This window comes from Maniola hyperantus, chromosome 2 (assembly GCF_902806685.2).
Source record: "Maniola hyperantus chromosome 2, iAphHyp1.2, whole genome shotgun sequence".
Lineage (NCBI taxonomy): Eukaryota > Metazoa > Arthropoda > Insecta > Lepidoptera > Nymphalidae > Maniola > Maniola hyperantus.
Window position 1 is genome coordinate 5,182,195 of NC_048537.1, and position 20,826 is coordinate 5,203,020.

Consider the following 20,826-nt stretch of genomic DNA (forward strand, 5'->3'; position numbering starts at 1 on the left):
AATTATAATTTAAAAATAGTATATTTAGAAAATATAGTCATAATTTGAAGTAAACTAGTTTTGAAACTTTAGAGATGGTGTTGTCACTTTAAAACGACTGGACCGATTAAGAGGAAACTTTTGCGATGCGAAAATTTTATTGCTCTAACTTAGATTAAAATCGGTACAATTCTTCTAATGGATTGACTTACTACCTAGATTTACTTGAAATAGTAGCATCTACTTACGGAAATATGGCATTACTGTATGATACTCTACAAGTAACAAACATTTTCAGTTGATATTTTTGGAAAACATGGGTTTTTTTTTATTTTTTAGATCTAAATAGGTGCATAAACATAACATACTCTTTTAAAGTTTTTTGTCAGATTTACAAAAGGCAAAAATGTTCAAGCATGAAGGAGCAGAATTTATGCAGCTGCTTTAAAACGTAAAGTCGGATTTTAAAAATGAGGTGCTATTTCCTATAAATCCCGAAATAAATTTGTGCCTTGATTAAATTACGTCTTTAAAAATTTATGGATGAGTAATGTTAAGAAAAATATTAGGAATGTCTTCAGTTTAAGGGTATAAATTATGTTTTATGTTATTTGTTTATTTTAGGCTTATACTAGCCAGGCATACTTTGAACTTCCTATTATCTTTGGTGGTTTTCTCAATTGAGATGCATGGAAAGCCGTGTGTTTTCGTGATCTTTGTTTCTTCTATATGTTTCTGCGTTTTGTATTCTGCATTTGTTGTTTGCAAATTCTCGTCCCAAATAAAGAATAAAGGTGGTTCCATGTTCCATTGGATGTAAAATTACAAGGATTTACACAACTACATTTACCTATACTTATTATTCAATGGGACCGGAGTGACGCTTTATTTTGATATTGCTCAATAATAAAGTATACAAAATAAGCCTACGTTACTGAGGGAAGCCCTACGACGCTACACAGCGTAGCGCGTGGGCGGTGGTGATGCTACGGCGCGAGCAAAAGGGCAGAGGTGAACAACCTGTTGTAATACGCATTTTTTTCCAGCTGTCATAAATTCTAGTATTTTTTGCTTATTAGTTATTGGCACAGGGTGTCGCGTTCGATGACAAAAAAAGTTTACTGGATGATATCCGCGACTTTATCCGCGTTGATTTAGGTATTTAAAAAACCTGTAAGAATTTTTTAACAGTCCGGGATAAAACTAGTCTATGAGTCACGCTTTTTCTGAACCAATTAGATGATGCGCGCAACTTCGTCTATATGGATTTAGGTTTTTAAAAATCCCGTGGAAACTCTTTCATTTTCCAGGACCAAAAATTATGTCAAAAGTTATGTATGTGTGTTGAGATGCAAGCTATTTCTGTACCGGTCAACATCGGTTTAACAGATGGGGCGTAAAAAGCTAGCAGACAGACAGTCAAAGTAACACACTTTTGCATTTAACGACCACAATATTATCTTGCTTGAATGAACTTGAAAAAACCTGGAACTTGAGAACGCACTTGGAGACGTAGTAAGTGCGTCTTCACGCAGATAAATATTCGACGAGCAAGTTTCATAAGGTATATATGTCGACGTTGTGTGTAACATGCCCTATTGGAATAGCTTAAAAAATCTAAAAACGTCTAGCATAATATTATACCATTACTAGGATTAGAGCACACAATTCGATATCTAAACTTTTATGAAATGCCAATAAGATATATTTTGAACGCTAAAAGCATATATTTCATTTATATATCATCGAGTAATGTGAAACGCTCTAGAGGATAACATTGCAAATAATATAACGAGGATCGTTATTCTAACAACCCTTGACCCTTAGCCATTCTATTCATTCCACCTTTATCTCATAGTTTAGGCCGTTATCCCAAAGTATTTTAAGGCATGTATGTACTTATATTGATATAAGTATTTACAAAACCTAACCTCGTATATAATATATTCTTCTGTGTATTCATATGTATCAAATTACCCAAATTTTTTTTATGGCTCGGGCACACGTTCAATACCTACTCCACCCTACGCTCTACGACAAGACGTGCATTTACTCAAATCAATTTACTATAATTAACTCAATCAACTAAAAATAAACTGCCGTCCATCTGCGGACAATATTTCTAAAAGGTTTTTGGTTTTAGGTAGTTTTGTCTTATGTCCTATATGTATATTTATTTTAGTTATAGTTTTGCGTTCAATAGAATTGGCACTAATGACAACAGTTCGTTGCGAAACGGTAGAATTCACAAAATATACGCAACAGTGAACCCACGGCAATCGTTGGCACCATTCCACTAATATGATTTCAATTACATGCTGCGACAGAATGCCCTTAAATACCTACTTTTTGAAAAAATGATTGTTTCACATCTGTATATATATAAAAGGAAAAGCTGACTAACTGACTGACTGACTGATCTATCAACGCACTGATCTATCAAACTACTGGACGGATCGGGCCAAAATTTGCCATGCAGATAGATATTATGAGGTAGACATCCGCTAAAAAAGGATATTTGAAAATTCAACCCCTAAGAGGGTAAAATAGGGGATTGAAATTTGTGTAGTCCACGTGGATGAAGTCGCGGGCATAAGCTAGTCATATATAAACAGGTAATGATAATTAGTCTTAACTTGTGAATATTCCAATCTAACTTGGATATAAAACTAAATAACTTAAATAGATTACTATTAAAAGAAATACTTTATAGTCCAACCGCATATTATGTTATTCTCAGCAATGATTTATTTATAAGTAGTAAGTACGCTTCATTTGACGCTAGAAATCTAATTATACTTTGATTTATTTCGCGTGTGAATAAAAATATTTATTCTGAGTTTTGATGAATTGGCTTTTTATTTTTTGTTACCGTTTTGTGTTGTACAGAATAGACGTGCAAAAACATGTACACCGAATTCGTAATCCCAGGCAGTGGAATTACAATAGTGCCGTCAGAGTGCACAAAATTCACGCAACAATGAATCCACGGCAATCGCTGGCACCATTCCACTAATATGATTCCTTATACAAACTGGAACGGACAGATATTGTAGTTCATTTTCTAGAAGGACTTTTTTTGAAAATTGTTTTCGAGTGACCGTGGATTGCAGAAAAATTACTATCCATACGTATTACGATGACGTTTTGTCCAAATGTAGTTATCGGTTGCAATGTGTTTTGAGGCTGTTAAGCTGCTTTATGGTTGGTGAGCAGAGCATGAGCAGAACCTTTCTTATTCGCGGCGTCAAGTACGTCTCATCATTGTTTCCCTCGAACATTCCTTCCTTCGTGTTCGTTCCTTTGTGTTCGTCGAACGCTCGAGGGGTGCTCTAAACGTGCTTGTGTGTGAATTTTATTTGTTACACTCTCCGCTCGTGTTCGGTTCGCCAATGCAGTATACGCAGCTTAATGTAACTTAAACTTTAATTTAGCGATTATGGCCATCTGAACTCAACTAAAAATGCAATTTTAAACTTGTTGGATATTATTTAAAGTACAATAAGATTTATTTTCGTAATAGCGCACAGGAAATAATATTTTTGAATGTTTGTATGAGCAAGGTAACAAAGTTGTAAAATTTAAAATAGCGTGGCTCCATTCTTGCGTGACATGGCGAGCTAAAACTATTTTTACTGTGTTGAAAATGGTAAAAGCGAACTTTTTGAATGGCCTGTACGCTTAGTATAAGATTTTACGTTGCTAGAATTCGAGAGTCCAAACAGAGTAACGTCAAAGTAAAATAGACCTAAAGCGCCTTGAATTGAAGTCAAAAATTCAATGCCACTGAAATCAGTTAAGATTCAGTTTACTGTAACGCAGAAGAGTTTCGACACTCGAATACTATCAACGTTGGTGAGACATAAAATCTCGTACTAAGCGTACTGATTGGTAACATTTCGTAGTAGGTACACACGTAGCACGACCTCTACGACGTAGTAGTGAGGACGGTGGAAATTTACTACATACTAAAATAATAATCATTATTATTAATGTCATTTTTTTTCAGCAAATCCCTGATATTTATATTTCAGGGTCCTTGAGTGTCGGAAAATTTAATTATATATATATTTTAACATTTCAAAGTTTATGTATTTAATGTCAAGTGTTACAACAGCATTCGCATATTTATCAGCTATCATATTGTTATTGCAGCTTTTAGATAATATTATTGTGTGCAAAAGCTTTTTTTGACTATCTGTCAAAATTAGCTTTGCACATAATTTCCCTATTTAGGTAGTTAGTTAGGTATATCGTAGAAACCCAGTTCATAAAACAATTAAAAAATTAGAACGGAGTCAGTAGATCCTGGCCCCTTTCGTTTGTATTAAAAATATACGCACGCTGCGCCGCCGATGGGAATTCGTCCCGGGGTACAAATCACGAAACATTCCAATCTCTTCGGTTAATTGAATGCTGTAGGCCTTCATTAAGTTAGGAGGGGGTGAATTGACAAAAAAGGAACTTTTACTGAATGGTGATGGCGGAGCTGGAAACAAAAACCGCAAATAGCATTTAGGGGTTGCGCGGTTCGTATAATTGCGCCTTAATAGCTCAACGGTGGATGTTTACAACCAAAAAAATTAAAGATTCAATCTCATCTTCCTACAAGTAGCTCTGCTAAATATCGTGCCTGCTGCTCAAGAACTTTTTAACTAAAAGAAGTATTTTCGCACATGACTCACAGTCACTTTTCCATAAACATTGATTGCCGCTCTTTCTCAAATCTGTTCTACGCAGAGTATTAAATGTTTTACCAGAACACTTAAGTACGTTCTTAACGAACTTTTAGGAGTCTGAGACGTTTTCAAGCATTTGCTGAGTAAACATCATTGTTATGAAAATGGTTTTTACATTTTAAAATTTTACAATGAGACTATTATGACAGTTTGGAAAAAAGTTCCAAACTTGAGAGATCGGAAATGGCAACTAGGGATTATTTAGTGCAAAATAGCAAATAATACCAATAAAACGAAGAAAACCGTTATATATTGAAAAACGTAGGGAAATCTTTCATCATTCAATCGGTAAAGATAAAACATTGCAATGGAAAGGATCAAGGTAAATATCGGGGAAGGTAAACTACGCGAGGAGTTTGTGCAAAATCGTCAACTTTGCATCAAATTGAAAGTTCAAGCGGAAAACGGCCGCAGTCGGATTAGTTCGAGATTCAGAAGAATTCCAATATGAGGGGTACGGGCTTGCGATAGGGGTACTGGAGGGGTGAATAGGGGCGTATAGACAGTAAGCGTCGGTACACGGCCCTGCTGGAATATGTTGATGCTGTCGACGTCTATCTGAGGGAATTATTCACACAGGCTACATCTTAATGGTCACGCAACAGGTCATCACCATGCATGCAATGCGAAAAACATATCAAATAGGGAACCTGCCCCCTTTCTTTGAAATATGTTAAAAGGGAATAGGAAGCTTCTAAGTAAGAGGCATCTCATTGTAAAGATAACCATTCTGTAACTGTAGCTTTTACGAGCAAAGCGATTTGTTTCATTAAAAAAACAAAGACGAAGAAATTTTTGAATTTTTGAAGACAAAGAAAGAAGAAGATTTTTTTTCAGCGGAAACGGAGCGAAGAATGCATATTATTCCTTACATAAATTAAATACTATCTTTCAATTACAAGAAATAAAAAAACTGGCCAAGTCATATTTTTTTGACATTTTGCGCAATAAATCAAAAACTATTATGCATAATTATAAATAAAAATCTGTTTTAAAATGTACAGATCTTTATGATGCCCACTTAGTACCTATAGTTATCTTACTTTGAAAATTGAATATACTAATTATTTGTTCATGAACACATTTTAATTTTATTTTTTTGTGATGTTACCACAAACACGGTTTTCGGATTTATTCCTTTACTTGTGCTATAGGACCTACCTACCTACCTACCAAATTTCATGATTCTAGGTCAACAGAAGGTACTCTATATGTTTTTTGGCAGACACGACGGACAGCCGGACAGACAGACAGACAGACAGACGACAAATGTGACGACGATGTGGTACAAGTTAGAAAACTCAAATAGGTCGCTAAGGCTTTGAATTGCAAAATAAATTCTTATAAGGCTTCTGTTAAACGATACTTATTAGCATTAGAGTAATTTGATTAGAGAAGACTGAAGACCTAAAGAAAAGCGATCATGATGTAACAAAAAATATTTGTCATAATTCATCTAAGTATTTCTACACATCAAGTTTCATATTCATATTTGCCTACTAGCAGTTGTGACTTATGAAGTTGCCATTTTGCCCCCTTTTTAGTGCCTATAAGTTTCGGGTTCCGGGGATAAAAAAAATGCCTGGGCCATAGTCCATGATTTGATTACTCTTTGAGACATCATTGCAAAGTCCTTTACCTGCCTGCGCTACTGTCATTTGTTCAGTTCTTTTAAAGATTAATTAAGGCAAATAGAGTTACAAAAAAGTACCTTTTTGGATTTTGATAACTGGTAAATAAAGGTGCAAATCAATGACATTCTAATAAGCATGTCATTCGTGCAAATACATTAAAACGCAATCTAGCATTTGAATCGACTATATCCACCAAATGGTGAGACAGAGTGTTACGACCATAGGTCACGACTCACGACAGAATAGTCTTCACCATGTACGAGGAATCTACCTATTCAAATTATGCGCGAAATTCTATAATCCCACGCTTGGTACGTACTTATAACAATCAGTTCGCTGAGTTTGACTTATTTTACCTATCAAACAATAAATTTAAAAAGGAATTAAGAAACTATCATCGTAAAACAAAAAAAAAAAGTAGCTAACATCTAAATATGCATGCAATCATACACTCCCATTTACACACACACACACATGCACACATACTCATAAGCACACACTCACACACGCATACACACACACATACAATCATACACACACTGTTGTAATTTTATTTTATTATTGTATATACCTACATTTATTCTAACTCTATTCTGTTAAAATAGTTTAATTATAATTTTAAGTAATCTCTTTTGGCCTTCTGTTATACCTAGATTTAAATTTAAATAATAATTATGTATTTACGCTGTTGATTACTTTCAAATAAACAAAAAAAAAAAAAAAAAAAAAAAAAAAAAAAAAAATATGACGTTGAATGCGTTTTTTTCGCGTTATAGCAGTATACCTACACCAAAACATAGTCAAGCCTGTTGGCTTTAACAGATAAGCTGTGGAAAAGGCAGATTTAGAAATCTATTTACTTACCATAACAGCGTTGATCTTGAAATCCATATGGTTTTTGACTTCGGCGGCCAGTTCGCGAACAAGCAACAGCCCGTCTTTGCGAACCACCTCTACGTTGTATTCATGGTATTTCTGTTAGACAGAAGAAAAGACATTAGAAAGACCGCACATTAGTTTTTTCTTTCCATACACTGCTAACAAGTACCTAACACTACTAAAATAAAACTACCGTAGGTATAGGCTATTACACAAACCTTAGTGGTCTGTGGGCTATTATTATCCTAGATTCTTTTTATTGTCGTATAATAAGTATAGGTTCTTATTAGGTAGCTAGTCTTTCCTTAATTTATTTATGTATTGTGCTGTAGTTATGAAACTATCACATTTTAGTATTAGGCGTCTAGAGTCGATTTTTGAATTCACTTGTTCCGTCGAAGAAGTTAACTGTTTATTTGACCGTCACGGCCGAGGAATAGATATTCTATTGTTAACCTAACAAAACTTACGAAATATACTCATCCCATTCCACCCCAATATTGATAGATTAATAACCAAAAAAATTGAATTCATATAGCCGACAAATATTAACCCAATACACATTAGTCTGTGCCTTGATTACATGTTCAATTTGGGGTTCAATGACCCGGTATATCAATAGTAATTCGGGGCGGTATTTCAACAAATAGAGCACTAGTATAATATCAGCACCGAGCAGGCTCGTAATTTAATGCTTTCATGAAGGCAGATAAACATCGGCAGGAGTGTATCGCGCACATTACGAGTATTTGTGAAAATTACAACAACCCGAATCCTATCATCGTGGCTATAAGTATATCTGAAATAGGTACCTATTTCTGATCACTCTAGTATTAGCTATTGCTAGTACTAGAGTTATTAGTGCACTAGCTAGTAGTAGTTGTTTGACAATTACTATATTATGTACTTGTTGTTGTACTAATTACTAAGTAAAGGCAAAGCTCATACAATTGTATTTTAAAAAGTGACGATAAAATCGTACGCTTGTGTGTGTGACACATACGCATAGTGATTACGGCTACATAGATACTGGCGCGGGGTTTACGCTCTTTTTGCCACGAGCATGATTCACAAAATGGTAATGGTCAGGGTTGGGTATAGCTAACGTGTTCTATAGGTACAAGCCTTAACAAAAGTTGCATATAGCCCGGAGTATTTGGTCCGGTCAGACCATATTCGATCGTCTGTACGGTTAATGTTTTTTTTCGTTCTCACTTGGTGGTAAGTGATAATGCAGTCTAAGATGGAAGCGGGCTAACTTAAAAGAAGTATGACAGTTTTAAAAAAACCCATACACCCCTTATCGGTTTTACACGGCATCGTATCGGAATGCCAAATCGCTCGGCGGCACGATTTGCCTATAGAGGGGTAACTAGTCACGACCGTAGCCTCCCATCAGGCAAATAGGCATCATCATGCGTAAGTATCAGCTCATATTATAAATCATATTTGGAAGCTCTAGTTTACACCGCATTAAGCGTTGAATTATTGGGACTAACGTGGCGTCGTAGACCTGTCAAATTTAAAAATGGAACGAATACGTCCGGAATTTCGCGGATGCTGGCTGCCAAATTATTGTTATTCGGCAAAGGCGCTCGCCGACGCCGCGCGCCGCCCGCCCCGCGATCTATGTTATTGAATTTTGGATTGTACCCGATGTCGCTTTTGTTGTGCTATCAAATGTAATGAGATATAATATTTTCCGGTTTTTTGTAGCATATTAAATTTATTTACTTACTAAAGTCTAGCAAAGATGAAAAATATTAAAATAACTACTTATTTATTAATATAAAAATTAATGCGTATTCTGTCCGATACTATGCCTTAAGCGCATCATTCACCCGAATGAGACTTGTTGTTGACAATGGCGTCGGGTTTATATCACAGTACAATCAACATATAATTTTATATGAACTAGTCTAAATATAAATACTATCTGTCCCGGCTTACTCACGTGTGTAGTCGACGTTAGCCCGACTACACACGAGCAGATAGTATTTATAATGGAAATCACTCACGGTAGTTTAAACGCTAAAATAGTCTAAATATATAGAAAAGGAAAACGTGACTGACTGACTGACTGATCTATCAACGCAGCTCAAACTACTAGACGGATTGGGCTGAAGTTTGGCATGCAGATAGCTATTATGACTTAGGCATCCGTTAAGAAAGGATTTTTGAAAATTCATCCACTAAGGGGGTGAAATAGGGGTTTGAAATTTGTAAAGTCCACGCGGACGAAGTCGCGAGCATCAGCTAGTTTTTTATAAAAATCATATAATTTTATTTTAAAGTAAACTTAACTAACTTTAAAGTTTTCACTTTTCACTCATTGTTTGTTACATATACTACTATATACACTTAAGCTGAATAAAGTGAATAAAAAAATTAATTAAAGCCAAGTACCGCAACTTCTCCACTTTTACCCAAAATTGCATTTAAAAAGTAATATTACCTATTTTAACCTTTAAACTATCGTGAGTGATGTCCATATAATATCTCAAACCCGGCTTTACTCACGTGTTTAGTCGACGTTAGCCCGACTAGTTTCGAACCCATCCATTCCTTTTTCACTAAACACGTGAGTAAAGCCGGGTGTGAGATATTATATATAGGAGTATTACCTCTTTATTTTTAAGATAGCGTCTAATTTAGGACGAATTTCTAATTAATAGCAGAAACTTTAGGTTAACCGTATAACAATAATAGGAAATTGGAAATTAAATGGCACCCTACATAGGCCTCGTACAATGGCAGTAAACCTTTTTACTGCTAAACAGTCACCTAATAAAGTTCGTTTAAAGTATCCCGTGAAGTATCCGAGCGTGGGAGAAAAATGGCGGACAGAGACCACACATACCAGAGAGTGGTAGCATCACTAGAACACAAATGTCCTGGAAAACGTATCTATATAGTTTAATAATATGTGTAGTGGTGGTGGATATGTATAATCTGTAGAGTGGTGTACAAATTTACTAGCTGTGCCTTTTATCTATATGTATACTAATAATACAAAGAGATATTGGTTAGTTTGTGAGTTTGTATGTAGAGGAGGGTAATCTCCGAAAGTAGTGATCCGATTCTCAAAATTCATTCGCTGGTACCTATTTTATTACGCGGATTACTTAGTTACTGCAATAAGCAGGTATGTCAGACTACTACTTAGTTGCACTAGGGTTCCTTTGACAGTCAAAATACCTAGTTTGCCCCTATCACCCATTTGCTGAATAACTAGCTTTTACCCGCGACTTCGCCCGCGTGCGATTTTTAAAATCCCGTGAAATTTTGATTTTCCTGGACAAAAAGTAGCCTATGTCAGTCCTCGGGATGCAAATTTCGTCATCTGTACCAACGTCAAAAAGTTTTCGTCAAAAAAGTTGCCGCGCGGCACTCAACCGCGCCGCGCCGGACCCCGGATGATTTCTAAACTAGTTAGGCTAAGGTACTTCGACTAATTACGTGAGTTTACTCTAGTCGGTTATCAGTTATATTTATAGTGGATATCACTAACGATAGTTTAAACGCTAAAATTTCGTCAAAATCGGATGGGCCGTGAAAAAGTAACAGACAGGAAGGCACACTTTTGCATTATATCTACGTAGAACCAGGGGCAGCCAATTATAGGACCACACTAAGGAAACAGCTCACTTTTGCGCTAGTGAGGTCATTAAATTAATTAAATTGCACTCGGGAATTTGAATTTCGTTTTATCCATGGAGATGAGGTTATTCCGCGTTGCGCCAAAATACTTCATATTCTAATGAGCAGCTTCACCGTGTCTACTTCTGTAGAAAGATGGGTCAAGTGAATTTTAATCTGTATACACTTTTTTTTTCATTTTCGACTCCATAAAATTACGAATTATTTAATTACCACAAAAATTCAAAGGTCGAATACAGGAAAGGTTTATTTATTTAATTCGAGACTCAATGCTCATAGCTCAACGGTTAAGGAGCGAACTGAATTCCGAAATACGGTATATAAAAATTAAATATACATTTATTAATCATATATCACTACACGAGTTCAAACAAGGATGTTTGATAACTTGAAACGAGGATGTATATAAAATGTAATATTATATTCGTGTATCAGAAAGATCCGAAAGAGTAACCGGCATAGCTCAACGGGTTGCGAAGCTGAAGTGGCAATGGGCAGGGCACATAGTTCGTACAACCGATAGACGTTGGGGTCTCAAGGTGCTGGAATGGCGACCTCGCACCGGAAGACGCAGCGTTGGAAGAGCCGCTGGATCCAGGCAGCGCAAGACCGTGGCATGTGGAAGTCCCTACAAGAGACCTATGTCCAGCAGTGGACGTCTATTGGCTGATGATGATGATGATGATCATTAAGATCTAAAAGCCCACGCACAATATTATCCATATAAAACCATACACACAATGTTGGGTGTTTGTATGATTGATGGAAAGGGTACGACTCTTAACAATGAGAACTACGTCACAGAACATGAGAGTCGAGAAATGAATGAAATAATAACGACAGGTACTCAATTTTAAAATCGCCCTTATTAATTTTTACTATTATTATGTTAAAAAGGTTATTTCATGAAGTGACTATTGCGCGTTCTCTACCCTCGGGGACACATTGGCCGACAAGGAAGCGAAATTCAATTAAGGCAGTTAATTTAATCCGCTCTCTAGTACCCACTACCCGCCCTCCTTATGGGCCATGATTGGATGTTGTTCAAACGATAGCTATTTCATCGTGAATCTAAACATCAAACTTTCATATCGTAAACATATTATTAACCGTATCAATCACTTCCTTGATTACATTGAACTATTTGGGTACACAAGCTTTAACAGAAATAACATTTAACATTACTTCATACTAAGGCCGAGAACAGACGACGCAATGCAACCGAGACGAAACACGACTCTAGTTTAAAACATTGGCCATTATTCTGTGATGAAACTCTGCGTTTTTTATGTCGAGTTCTAAAGTAATAAGTACTTATTATGTAAGTTGAAATAAAAATGTTTATGGCTTACGATAATAGCTAATTCTTGTGTTATACAGATACGAATATATTTTATAATTTTTATAGTGTTTTTACCTACACTTGAATTTAAAATTATTAAATATTTAAAATTATTTAGATACCTACGAATATTTCTCAACCTCCAACATAAATTTAATGAAATGTTGTTTATTCATTTGATAAATCCAGTTTCACACTTCAGTTTCCTAATTACCGAAAGATAGTTTTAAAGCAACTAATCAGTGATGTATTTCAAACGCGTCTCACACTAGTTGTGGTTTCATATAAGACAATGTAGGCATGAAACTGAAAAGTAACTCGAGTTGCAGTTTCATCACTTTTGAGTTGCGTCGTGTGTTCTAGACCTAACGGCCGATTACACGATTACGCTTACCGAACAGAACCGAACGTTAAGTAACTGTTTTTTTTACTTATGGCAAACACTGAGAATTAGCGTCTCGAACGCACATATATATTATGTACGTTACATTTTTCGATCGAGTTTCTCTCGTAACTAAATTGTTGGAATGGGCACTTTTCATTTCTCCACAATACAATTAATATTGGCAATAAACGCTTATTCTAGTGTAAGATACGCTCGATGGAAAGAATAAGAAAGAAAGAAACCGATTTAAAATCAAGTCTAACTTTATTTCCATAAAAGTGTATTTTTCTCATTGCTTGAACTTGAATTCATAAATTCATAAAAGATTATGTTAGCCCTTCCAGTTAGATTTAAATTAGGGATCTAAAATCATTGTTTGATCTACATTTAATTCAATGGTACGACCTGAACAGGCATAGCAAACGGTTTTCCACAATTTATTCGTATCGGGTAATATAAGGTATTCGAATCTTTAAATTATACTAGTAGATACGTATGTGAGTGTATTATATGACATTTCTCTAGAGACTTAAGCCTTAGTGTGGATGTGCCTTTAGCGTAAATTTTTCGCTCAGTCTACATTATATAATATCGTTGCATAACCCATTTCGACCTCCACCGTCTACCTATTGTTAGACATTGGAAATGCCGCAATGTTACACTAAGCTAGGTCATACTTGCCGATCTAGATTTGTTCGGTAAACATTTATCATAATCTAGCTGATGCCGCAACTTGGTCCGCTTGGAATTAGGTTTTTAAAAATCCCGTGGGAACTTGGCAATTTTTAATTTTTTCTCTCCGTAAGAACCATTCCCGTACTTCAAGGAATATTATAAAAAAAGAATTAGCGAAATCGGTTCAGCTGTTCTCGAGATTTGCGATCAGCAACACATTCAGCAATTCATTTTTATATATAGAGATTATGATAAATAAATATGTCAATGGTCGCGTTAAATATAACCTTCCAAACGTACTTACCATCTTATGTATATAATACTTACCATCCGAATTTTTCAGTTCACATAATATTATGAATTTTGACCAAACATATAGTATAAGCCAACGCACATTTGTGTTGTTACCTAATAGAAAAGCCAAATAAAAGGCGAATACGCTAAGTCATGATCCGTGGACCCGCCGCGTCCCGCCGCTTCTACCCTGGACAAAACTTTCCACTCCCGGCCGCATTCATACCGTACCATTCACAAGAGAAGTCCATTTAGCTGCAAAAAACTGTGCAGAAAAGGGTTGGTCGTCCCGCCTTGCCCGATATCACCGATAAAAATGTACATATTTATGTACTTTAGAATTTGTGGTTCATATCAATTTATTACATTATGGACTATGGTACGTAGATACCTACCTATGCGGTCAACTAAGATATTAGACATATTGTGGTTTCTGTATAGCCAGCCGCATTTGATTCGACCGATGAAGGTACATTGTACAATATCATTGCATAAATAGAATATTATATCAAAGCATGATCGAATCGATGGGATTTTTTTACACGGACGATATAGTTAAAGAAAAATCTTTAAGCTGTATGGTTGGTTGAAAGGAGAAATAATATATTTAACGGACTTACTCGTTCTTGAGTAGGTTTATTTTATTTTGTAATTCTTAACAAACAAACAAACAAACAGACCTGTATTTGAAGATCTGTATCTGTAGTAGGTACTTTGAAAAAGAAAAAGGAATATCTACCTATATACCTCCTAGTTCCTACGTATATTGCTTTTTTTTTATTTATAGTAACTACTGAAAGGCTTATTAAAGCAATATAGCTGCAGTTAGTGGAGTTCAAACACAAGATGACAAGTATTCATAAGAGATTCTACATAATGGATATACTTATAGAGCAAGATCCCACTGTCGCCTGACCTGCCTTATTTTTTGAGAAACAAAATGTGTCGGATATAGTAGTGTTAATGTGTACGCATATCTGTTGCGGCCAATTTATAGGTATCAGCTACTGAAAGTACCTATTTAAAAAATTAACTCACTTTTTTTAAAGTCTGACTGCTGATTTTCATGTATTTTGTACATAATATTGTTAATAATAATTAATATTAAATACTGCCAGACACTTCTTGTTGGCGGTAATTTCCGCCAGACGCTTTCAAGTTCGCAAAAAAATAACATCGTTTATCTTACTTATAGTCTGAGTCGTATTTTTCATATTATCTCAAGAAATAAACTTAAAAATCAGCACTCAGACATTAAGAAAAGTTAGTATTGTATTTACGTGCTTTTAGCAACTGATATAGTTAAATTGGCCCGACTATAAGTTAGAATTTATGCGTACATTAAAAGTACACGCTAATACTACTCTATCCCACAGATTTTGTTTCGCAGAAAATAAGGAACGTCTGGCGGCAGTGGGATCTTGGACCATTAGTAAAGCCAAGTTAGAGCAGCCATTTATACTAGGTAGGTATACAGACACACGAGAAGGTAGTAGGTACGAGTATTTCACCTTTGATCTAACGCCACGGCCGGCAAACTTTCCTCCACAAACATTTGTTATAACTTACATAATATATTATGCAAAGCTTTTACAGATAACACTGTATATTCTAATATCCTTTATATTTTGTATGTTATCTAGTTTTATGGATCAGTTAATAAAACACGTTTTTAACAATTTCAGATTTAACGAAGTAATAGAATATTTTTTAATTGTACCTACCTAATGTGTACGTACATAAATATAATATAATTATATCGTATGATTATATTATATTATCGTTGAAAGACCCGCACTAAGTGGACGGACGACATCAGGCGAGTCGCAAGCAGCCACTGGATTCATGTGACGCAAGTCCGTGGCATGAGTGGAAGTCCCTACAAGAAATCTATGTCCAACCGTGGACGTCTATCGGTTGATGATGATGATAATAAACGTCTCTGGGATTGAAGAAATGTTTTTCAATTAATACTCATTACTGGTAACCTATATTATTATATGCATATTTTTTGCGTTACACATCTTAGTGATGCCATGCCAAACATAAGTAGGTAGGTAATAGGTACATTGATGTTCTTGTTGTAGCAGCTATCTATAGTAGGTATATATCTGTGGGTAGATAAATTACTTGAAACTTGGAAGTGCAAGCTTGTAGTAAGTCTTTCAAGAAGTTTCTTAGAATTCTCACGTTGAGTTGAGTATCGACGCTACTTTCCACCTTGTTCTACTTTTAACGCAGATAGTAACCCAAACCACTATAGGGGCATTTCATAAAATGGCGGCGAAATTAGGTTAAACTCCGTCTACACTGAGCCACGGGAACATCCGACAAACGGACAAAACACCTTTTCAAAAGATTAAATGTGACGAGCTGAATCCGACCCTATTGCCATTTTAAATATTTAATAACTTGGCTAACCGCAGGACGCTCAACGATTCACAGTCGGCATCATCGATTTAATTGTTACTCAATATACAAAAATACTCGTAGAAGCTACTATTTTAATTTACGATTTTTTGAATTTTCCTACCTACTTCTTATATAGAAATTACAATAAAATTTATATTCCAAAGGTTGTGCATCGCCATTCAGCGTGGCAATGCCGTGAGCTTGAAGGGCACCTTTGGCCCCGAAGGAACTAGGCGACTTTATAATATCCTGAGGATGGAGGAAGATACGTGCGTAGAGTGTGATTTTGGGGATCTTCGTGGTGTTGCGGAGTAGTGATGCGATTTACTTGCTGACTCTTGCTGCTTGTGTATAGTAGCGTAGCAGGAACGCGGCGCGGTTATAAATTAAAAAAAAACAGAATTACCTGATTTAGCGGACCGTAGCAAAATAAATTTAATTAGTCTACCATGGACTTTATATGCCTGTTTCGATTTAGTTGTGCGTTATTCTGCCATTTATAATAATTTATCATATCAAAAAGCCATTAAATACTCAGCTCTATACATAGCTAGACGTTTTAGGTACCTACTAAAAGTATATTCAAAAACTAGACAATGAAAACAGCTATTTATCATAGTAGTAGTAGTAGTAGTAGTAGTATAGTAGTAGTAGTAGTAGTATAGTAGTAGTAGTAGAATCATTGGTATTTATTTATATCGAGTAGATTCCATGAAACCACACTTTCGGATGAGAGTCAGCGAAGTATTTCATTACCATGTCCACGTTTGTGATAAAACAATCAAACTTCTCCCGAGATCGCGCTGAAAGTAATATAATGTTTCGAAAGGAAACTTTGCCATTGGAACTTATTCAATATTAGCGGCGGCGCCAGGAGCCAACTACCTACGCCGTATCACTACTGCGATAAATCATTTATATTTACTAACTCTCATTTACTAGCTCGCTTCTTCATTTTCCTTCTTAGTTAATTGGTATTTTGTTAAATGGAGTAGTAGTATTAACCATATTAGTAGTATTTTTCATATAATTAAAATTATCAACGCATTTTACTAAGTACGAAAATTGAGTCAAAATAGGTAACCACTTGGCATGTTTTGCGAGTTTTATCGTAATTTTGATGATAAGAAATAATGGAGCCAAAATACTATCAGTACCAAATTTTTAGTATAATATAATAATACATTTTCCTGATAACCCTAGTAGGTATTAAAATTAATTACAACTTACTGCGACTGAAGTTTGTTAATAGAAGAATACCTAAGATAATTTAGAAAAAATAGTTTCTTAAACTTACTGCAGGGAAAGCGGAATTAAGTAATTAGTGCTGAAATTTTCAGACAGACATCTACCTAGTCAGTCACATAAAAGTCAGCAAATAATGAGTCTGCGCCGATAACCTTGACTCTTGAGTAAAGCTGCCAACTAACAATAACCTTCATTTTGTGGTCGGTGGATACCTGATACGACCTATGGCATTACCCGAACACTAAGTACTTTAATAAGTATTCATAAGTTCATTTACTGCTGAAGTAAATTATATGGATCTGTGGAGGACTCCTTCAATATTGTGGTTCCTATTAAGGGCGCGTTCCCACTGTGTCGTAACGATAAAAAATCGTGCAGTTTACAGCGTGTCGTGGCTAGTATATTTTAAATAGAGGTGTTCACATATATGACGGCACGACTCTTTCACACAAAACAACAACGACGGTGATGACATAGTGAGAACGCGCGGTAAGGATACCTATAGTACGCGACAGATCGAGATGTCAATTGGGCTATGAGGCGGGGGGGGGGGGACGTCCCGCACATCCGCACAGCCCCCGCTCTAACCCAATGCGGGCGCCGCTGTGCGGGTGTGCGGGGCGTATAGGTGGGTACGTGTCAACATTTGAAAATATTTTCTTTTATTTTCCTGAATTTTTAAGTTTGTTTGTAACTACATGATGCCGTGGCTTAATTCGCGTCGTTTTTTAAATCCCGTCAGAGCTCTTTGATTTTCCGGGATAAAAAGTATCTTAAGTAAGGATGTAAGCTTACTTTGTACCTTTCGTCAAAAAAAAATCGTTCGGTTAAACAGGTGGGCCGTGAAAATCTAGCAGACAGTCAGATTTCACATTTAGGTATAATATTTTGATTGGGTTTCTTAGTAGAATAGAATCTTTGCATAGAACTTCACATTTGACACCACTTATAAGGAGTCTACGGGTTGATTCGCTATCGAAGGCCACCGTTAATTATCGCAATGGTTAGTGTACTTGTGAGTACGGCGAGTATATACCAGTATACGATATCCCCCTGCTCGGAACTGGGTCGCGAGGAGGGCCGCGGGAGAGGCACTAGGAAGGGGGCCCGGGGTGCGAACTCTCTCGTTGCGTTTTTGTAGCGGCGCGTCCGACCGATCGGCCCACTGTTGCCCCTCGCTTCGCATCACTTCTAAAGAATACCACATACTTCTCTCAAATGCCGCCGTAAAAATGCGTTTACTCACGTTTTGTATTTGATTCATTTTTGTGAAGTGCCGTCCGAACTCCCAGAGGTCGACGCCGAACTTTAGCGCCCAATTTTTGACTCTGCAATGAAAAAAGAGCGTTAGACGTACATTGCACACGTGAATTCGTACATCTTCTCACGAGTCGTTTGTCACAGCGTTTAATTAAGTGTGTGGGTGGATATATGTGCTCGTGCTCCATTTAGACGTAAAAAGCTTGTCGGAATATTTCAAGAAAGCTCGAAGGATTACTTGTTTTCTCCGTAATATAACTTGTATAAAGGAACAAAGATTCATTTCTCGGTCTACCCGTATTTTTTCTACTTAGTACATATTTCAATCTGGGTCAGCGATTTTCCTTTATGCTAACATTTCATCATGCTTTTTTCAGGACTTTAAAAACACTGATTAATTACTGGTTACCATCTACAAAGGATAATACCAACCCGTTATTTTGTAACGAATTACTGCTGAGATCATATCACATAAAGCTACTGCTAATGTTTCTTTTGCGTGGTCACTTAAGGCTCTCGTTTTTTGTCTATATTTATTTGTTTTTGTACACATGTATCCATGGTGTTTATTATTGGATTGGTTATATTCTTGCGGATTTAACATCTCATTATCTGAAATCTACTTGTAATTTTGATATTAAGGAACACAACTTCATAAACACCTAAATGTTATTCAAAAGTGATATTTCAAATCAGATGTTTGCACAATAGTTAAAAGCTATAGAAACACAAGTTGCACAGCAGTGTAAACAAGGTGTGCATACTATGTTTTACAAAAAATCACTATGGGATTGCCTACGTAGGCGGTTGCTAAGTCTACTTCAGGAAAAAACAGACACAAAGCCTCTCTATACTATGACCGTGCGTCCGTCGACAAGTCTATTTTATGTCATGAGAAAAAAAATCTAGACTCTGTGTCATAACGATCTCTACTGCACAATAAACGCACTTTATTGATTTGACTTTGGCTTTAACTAAAAACTCTTCATAAGTAGTAACGCCCTCTACTGCGCACTATACGCACTTTGTTAAATGACTTTGGCTTTAACAAAAAGCCCTTCATAAGTACTAACGACTTCTACTGCGCAGTAAACGCACTTTATTAATATATCTTTGACTTTAGCAAAAAGCCCTTCATATGTAACAACGACATCTACTGCCCAATAAACCAACTTTATCATACGACTTTAGCTTTAACAAAAAGCTCTTCGATATGATCGCGACAAATACTTACAAAAAATTACTGTAATATGGCCCAAGACGTATATTAAAAATGAGAATGATTCGACAGGAAATGTGATTGGGAAAAAGCGGGTTAAGCATTTTTTCCAGTCGGCCGGGCACCCCTTATAGCAAGTAACTGCGTCTGAGGTAACATTCACATTTATTTGATCGCAATATGAGATGCGAGCAGTTATTAGAAGGAATGGCCAATTTGATTTTTATAGTTACTGATATTTTGAGAATATTGCATTCGTGTTATAAACGTTAAATAAACTAAAAAAACAAATCTCACAATAAAGTGGGTTAAAAGAATGTTTCTGTGCCCATACGAATACTAACTAAGTATCTAATATTAATATTTTAGGTTGCGGAGAGTTTCCAGAAGGAAAACTCTAGCTAACTAGTTTATCACTTTCCAAATCTCGTTATAAAGTTGTTCGAAAAAATGTAATTGGCGCCCAAGGAGGGCTTTTCTAAGACTACCTAATATTTTATATTCGAGACTAAAAACTCTAATAGTTAACTAGTTTATCACTTTCTAAATCTCGTGATAAAGTTGGTCGAAAAAAACTCATTAGTAAGCGCCCAAAGTAGGCTCTTCGAAGACTAACTACGCACTTGATATTAATATTTTAGTCTGCGGAGAGTTTCCAGAAGAAGACTCTAATAGCTTACTAGTTTATCACTTTCGTAGCAATTATGTCTTTACTGATCTTTTTCAGATCAACGCTGCGTAAACAACGTAATCATTTTGATTAATAATTTCCGACAAAATTAGGCCACAGCGCCCCCCAAGGACCAATTTAATTAACGTGTGTAACGAGCCTTGCGAAGCAGGTACGACGGATGGCGGCTCGATTGAAAATGTTTTCCTATTTCATACGTAAAATCTTTTATTAATAAACGTTATAAAATCGATTTTATTAAATTTTAACCTAATAAACTTGTGAAACCGAACATGTCACTTTTACATATTTGTTTTAAACATTAAAATTATTATAGAAGTCATGTTTGAGAGACTAAGTTAAGGTAAAACAGAGTTTGGAAGATTTTAATAAATAATAAATTTCCATATTTTCTAACCACTGCAAAATG

The 20,826-nt window shown here is 35.8% G+C and overlaps 1 protein-coding gene across 2 annotated transcripts in view; it reads right to left on the bottom strand.

Moving 5' to 3' along the window:
• The window catches only part of stol (voltage-dependent calcium channel subunit stolid), a 74,083-nt gene that overhangs the window by 39,670 nt on the left and 13,587 nt on the right, over positions 1–20,826 (bottom strand). For both annotated transcript variants that reach the window (XM_034979765.2, XM_034979758.2), the window contains exons 2-3: positions 18,494–18,575; positions 7,217–7,327 (exon numbers count right to left, since the gene is read on the bottom strand). In XM_034979765.2, coding sequence (XP_034835656.1) covers positions 7,217–7,327; positions 18,494–18,575 — 193 coding nt within the window. The remainder of the gene's footprint in view (positions 1–7,216; positions 7,328–18,493; positions 18,576–20,826) is intronic.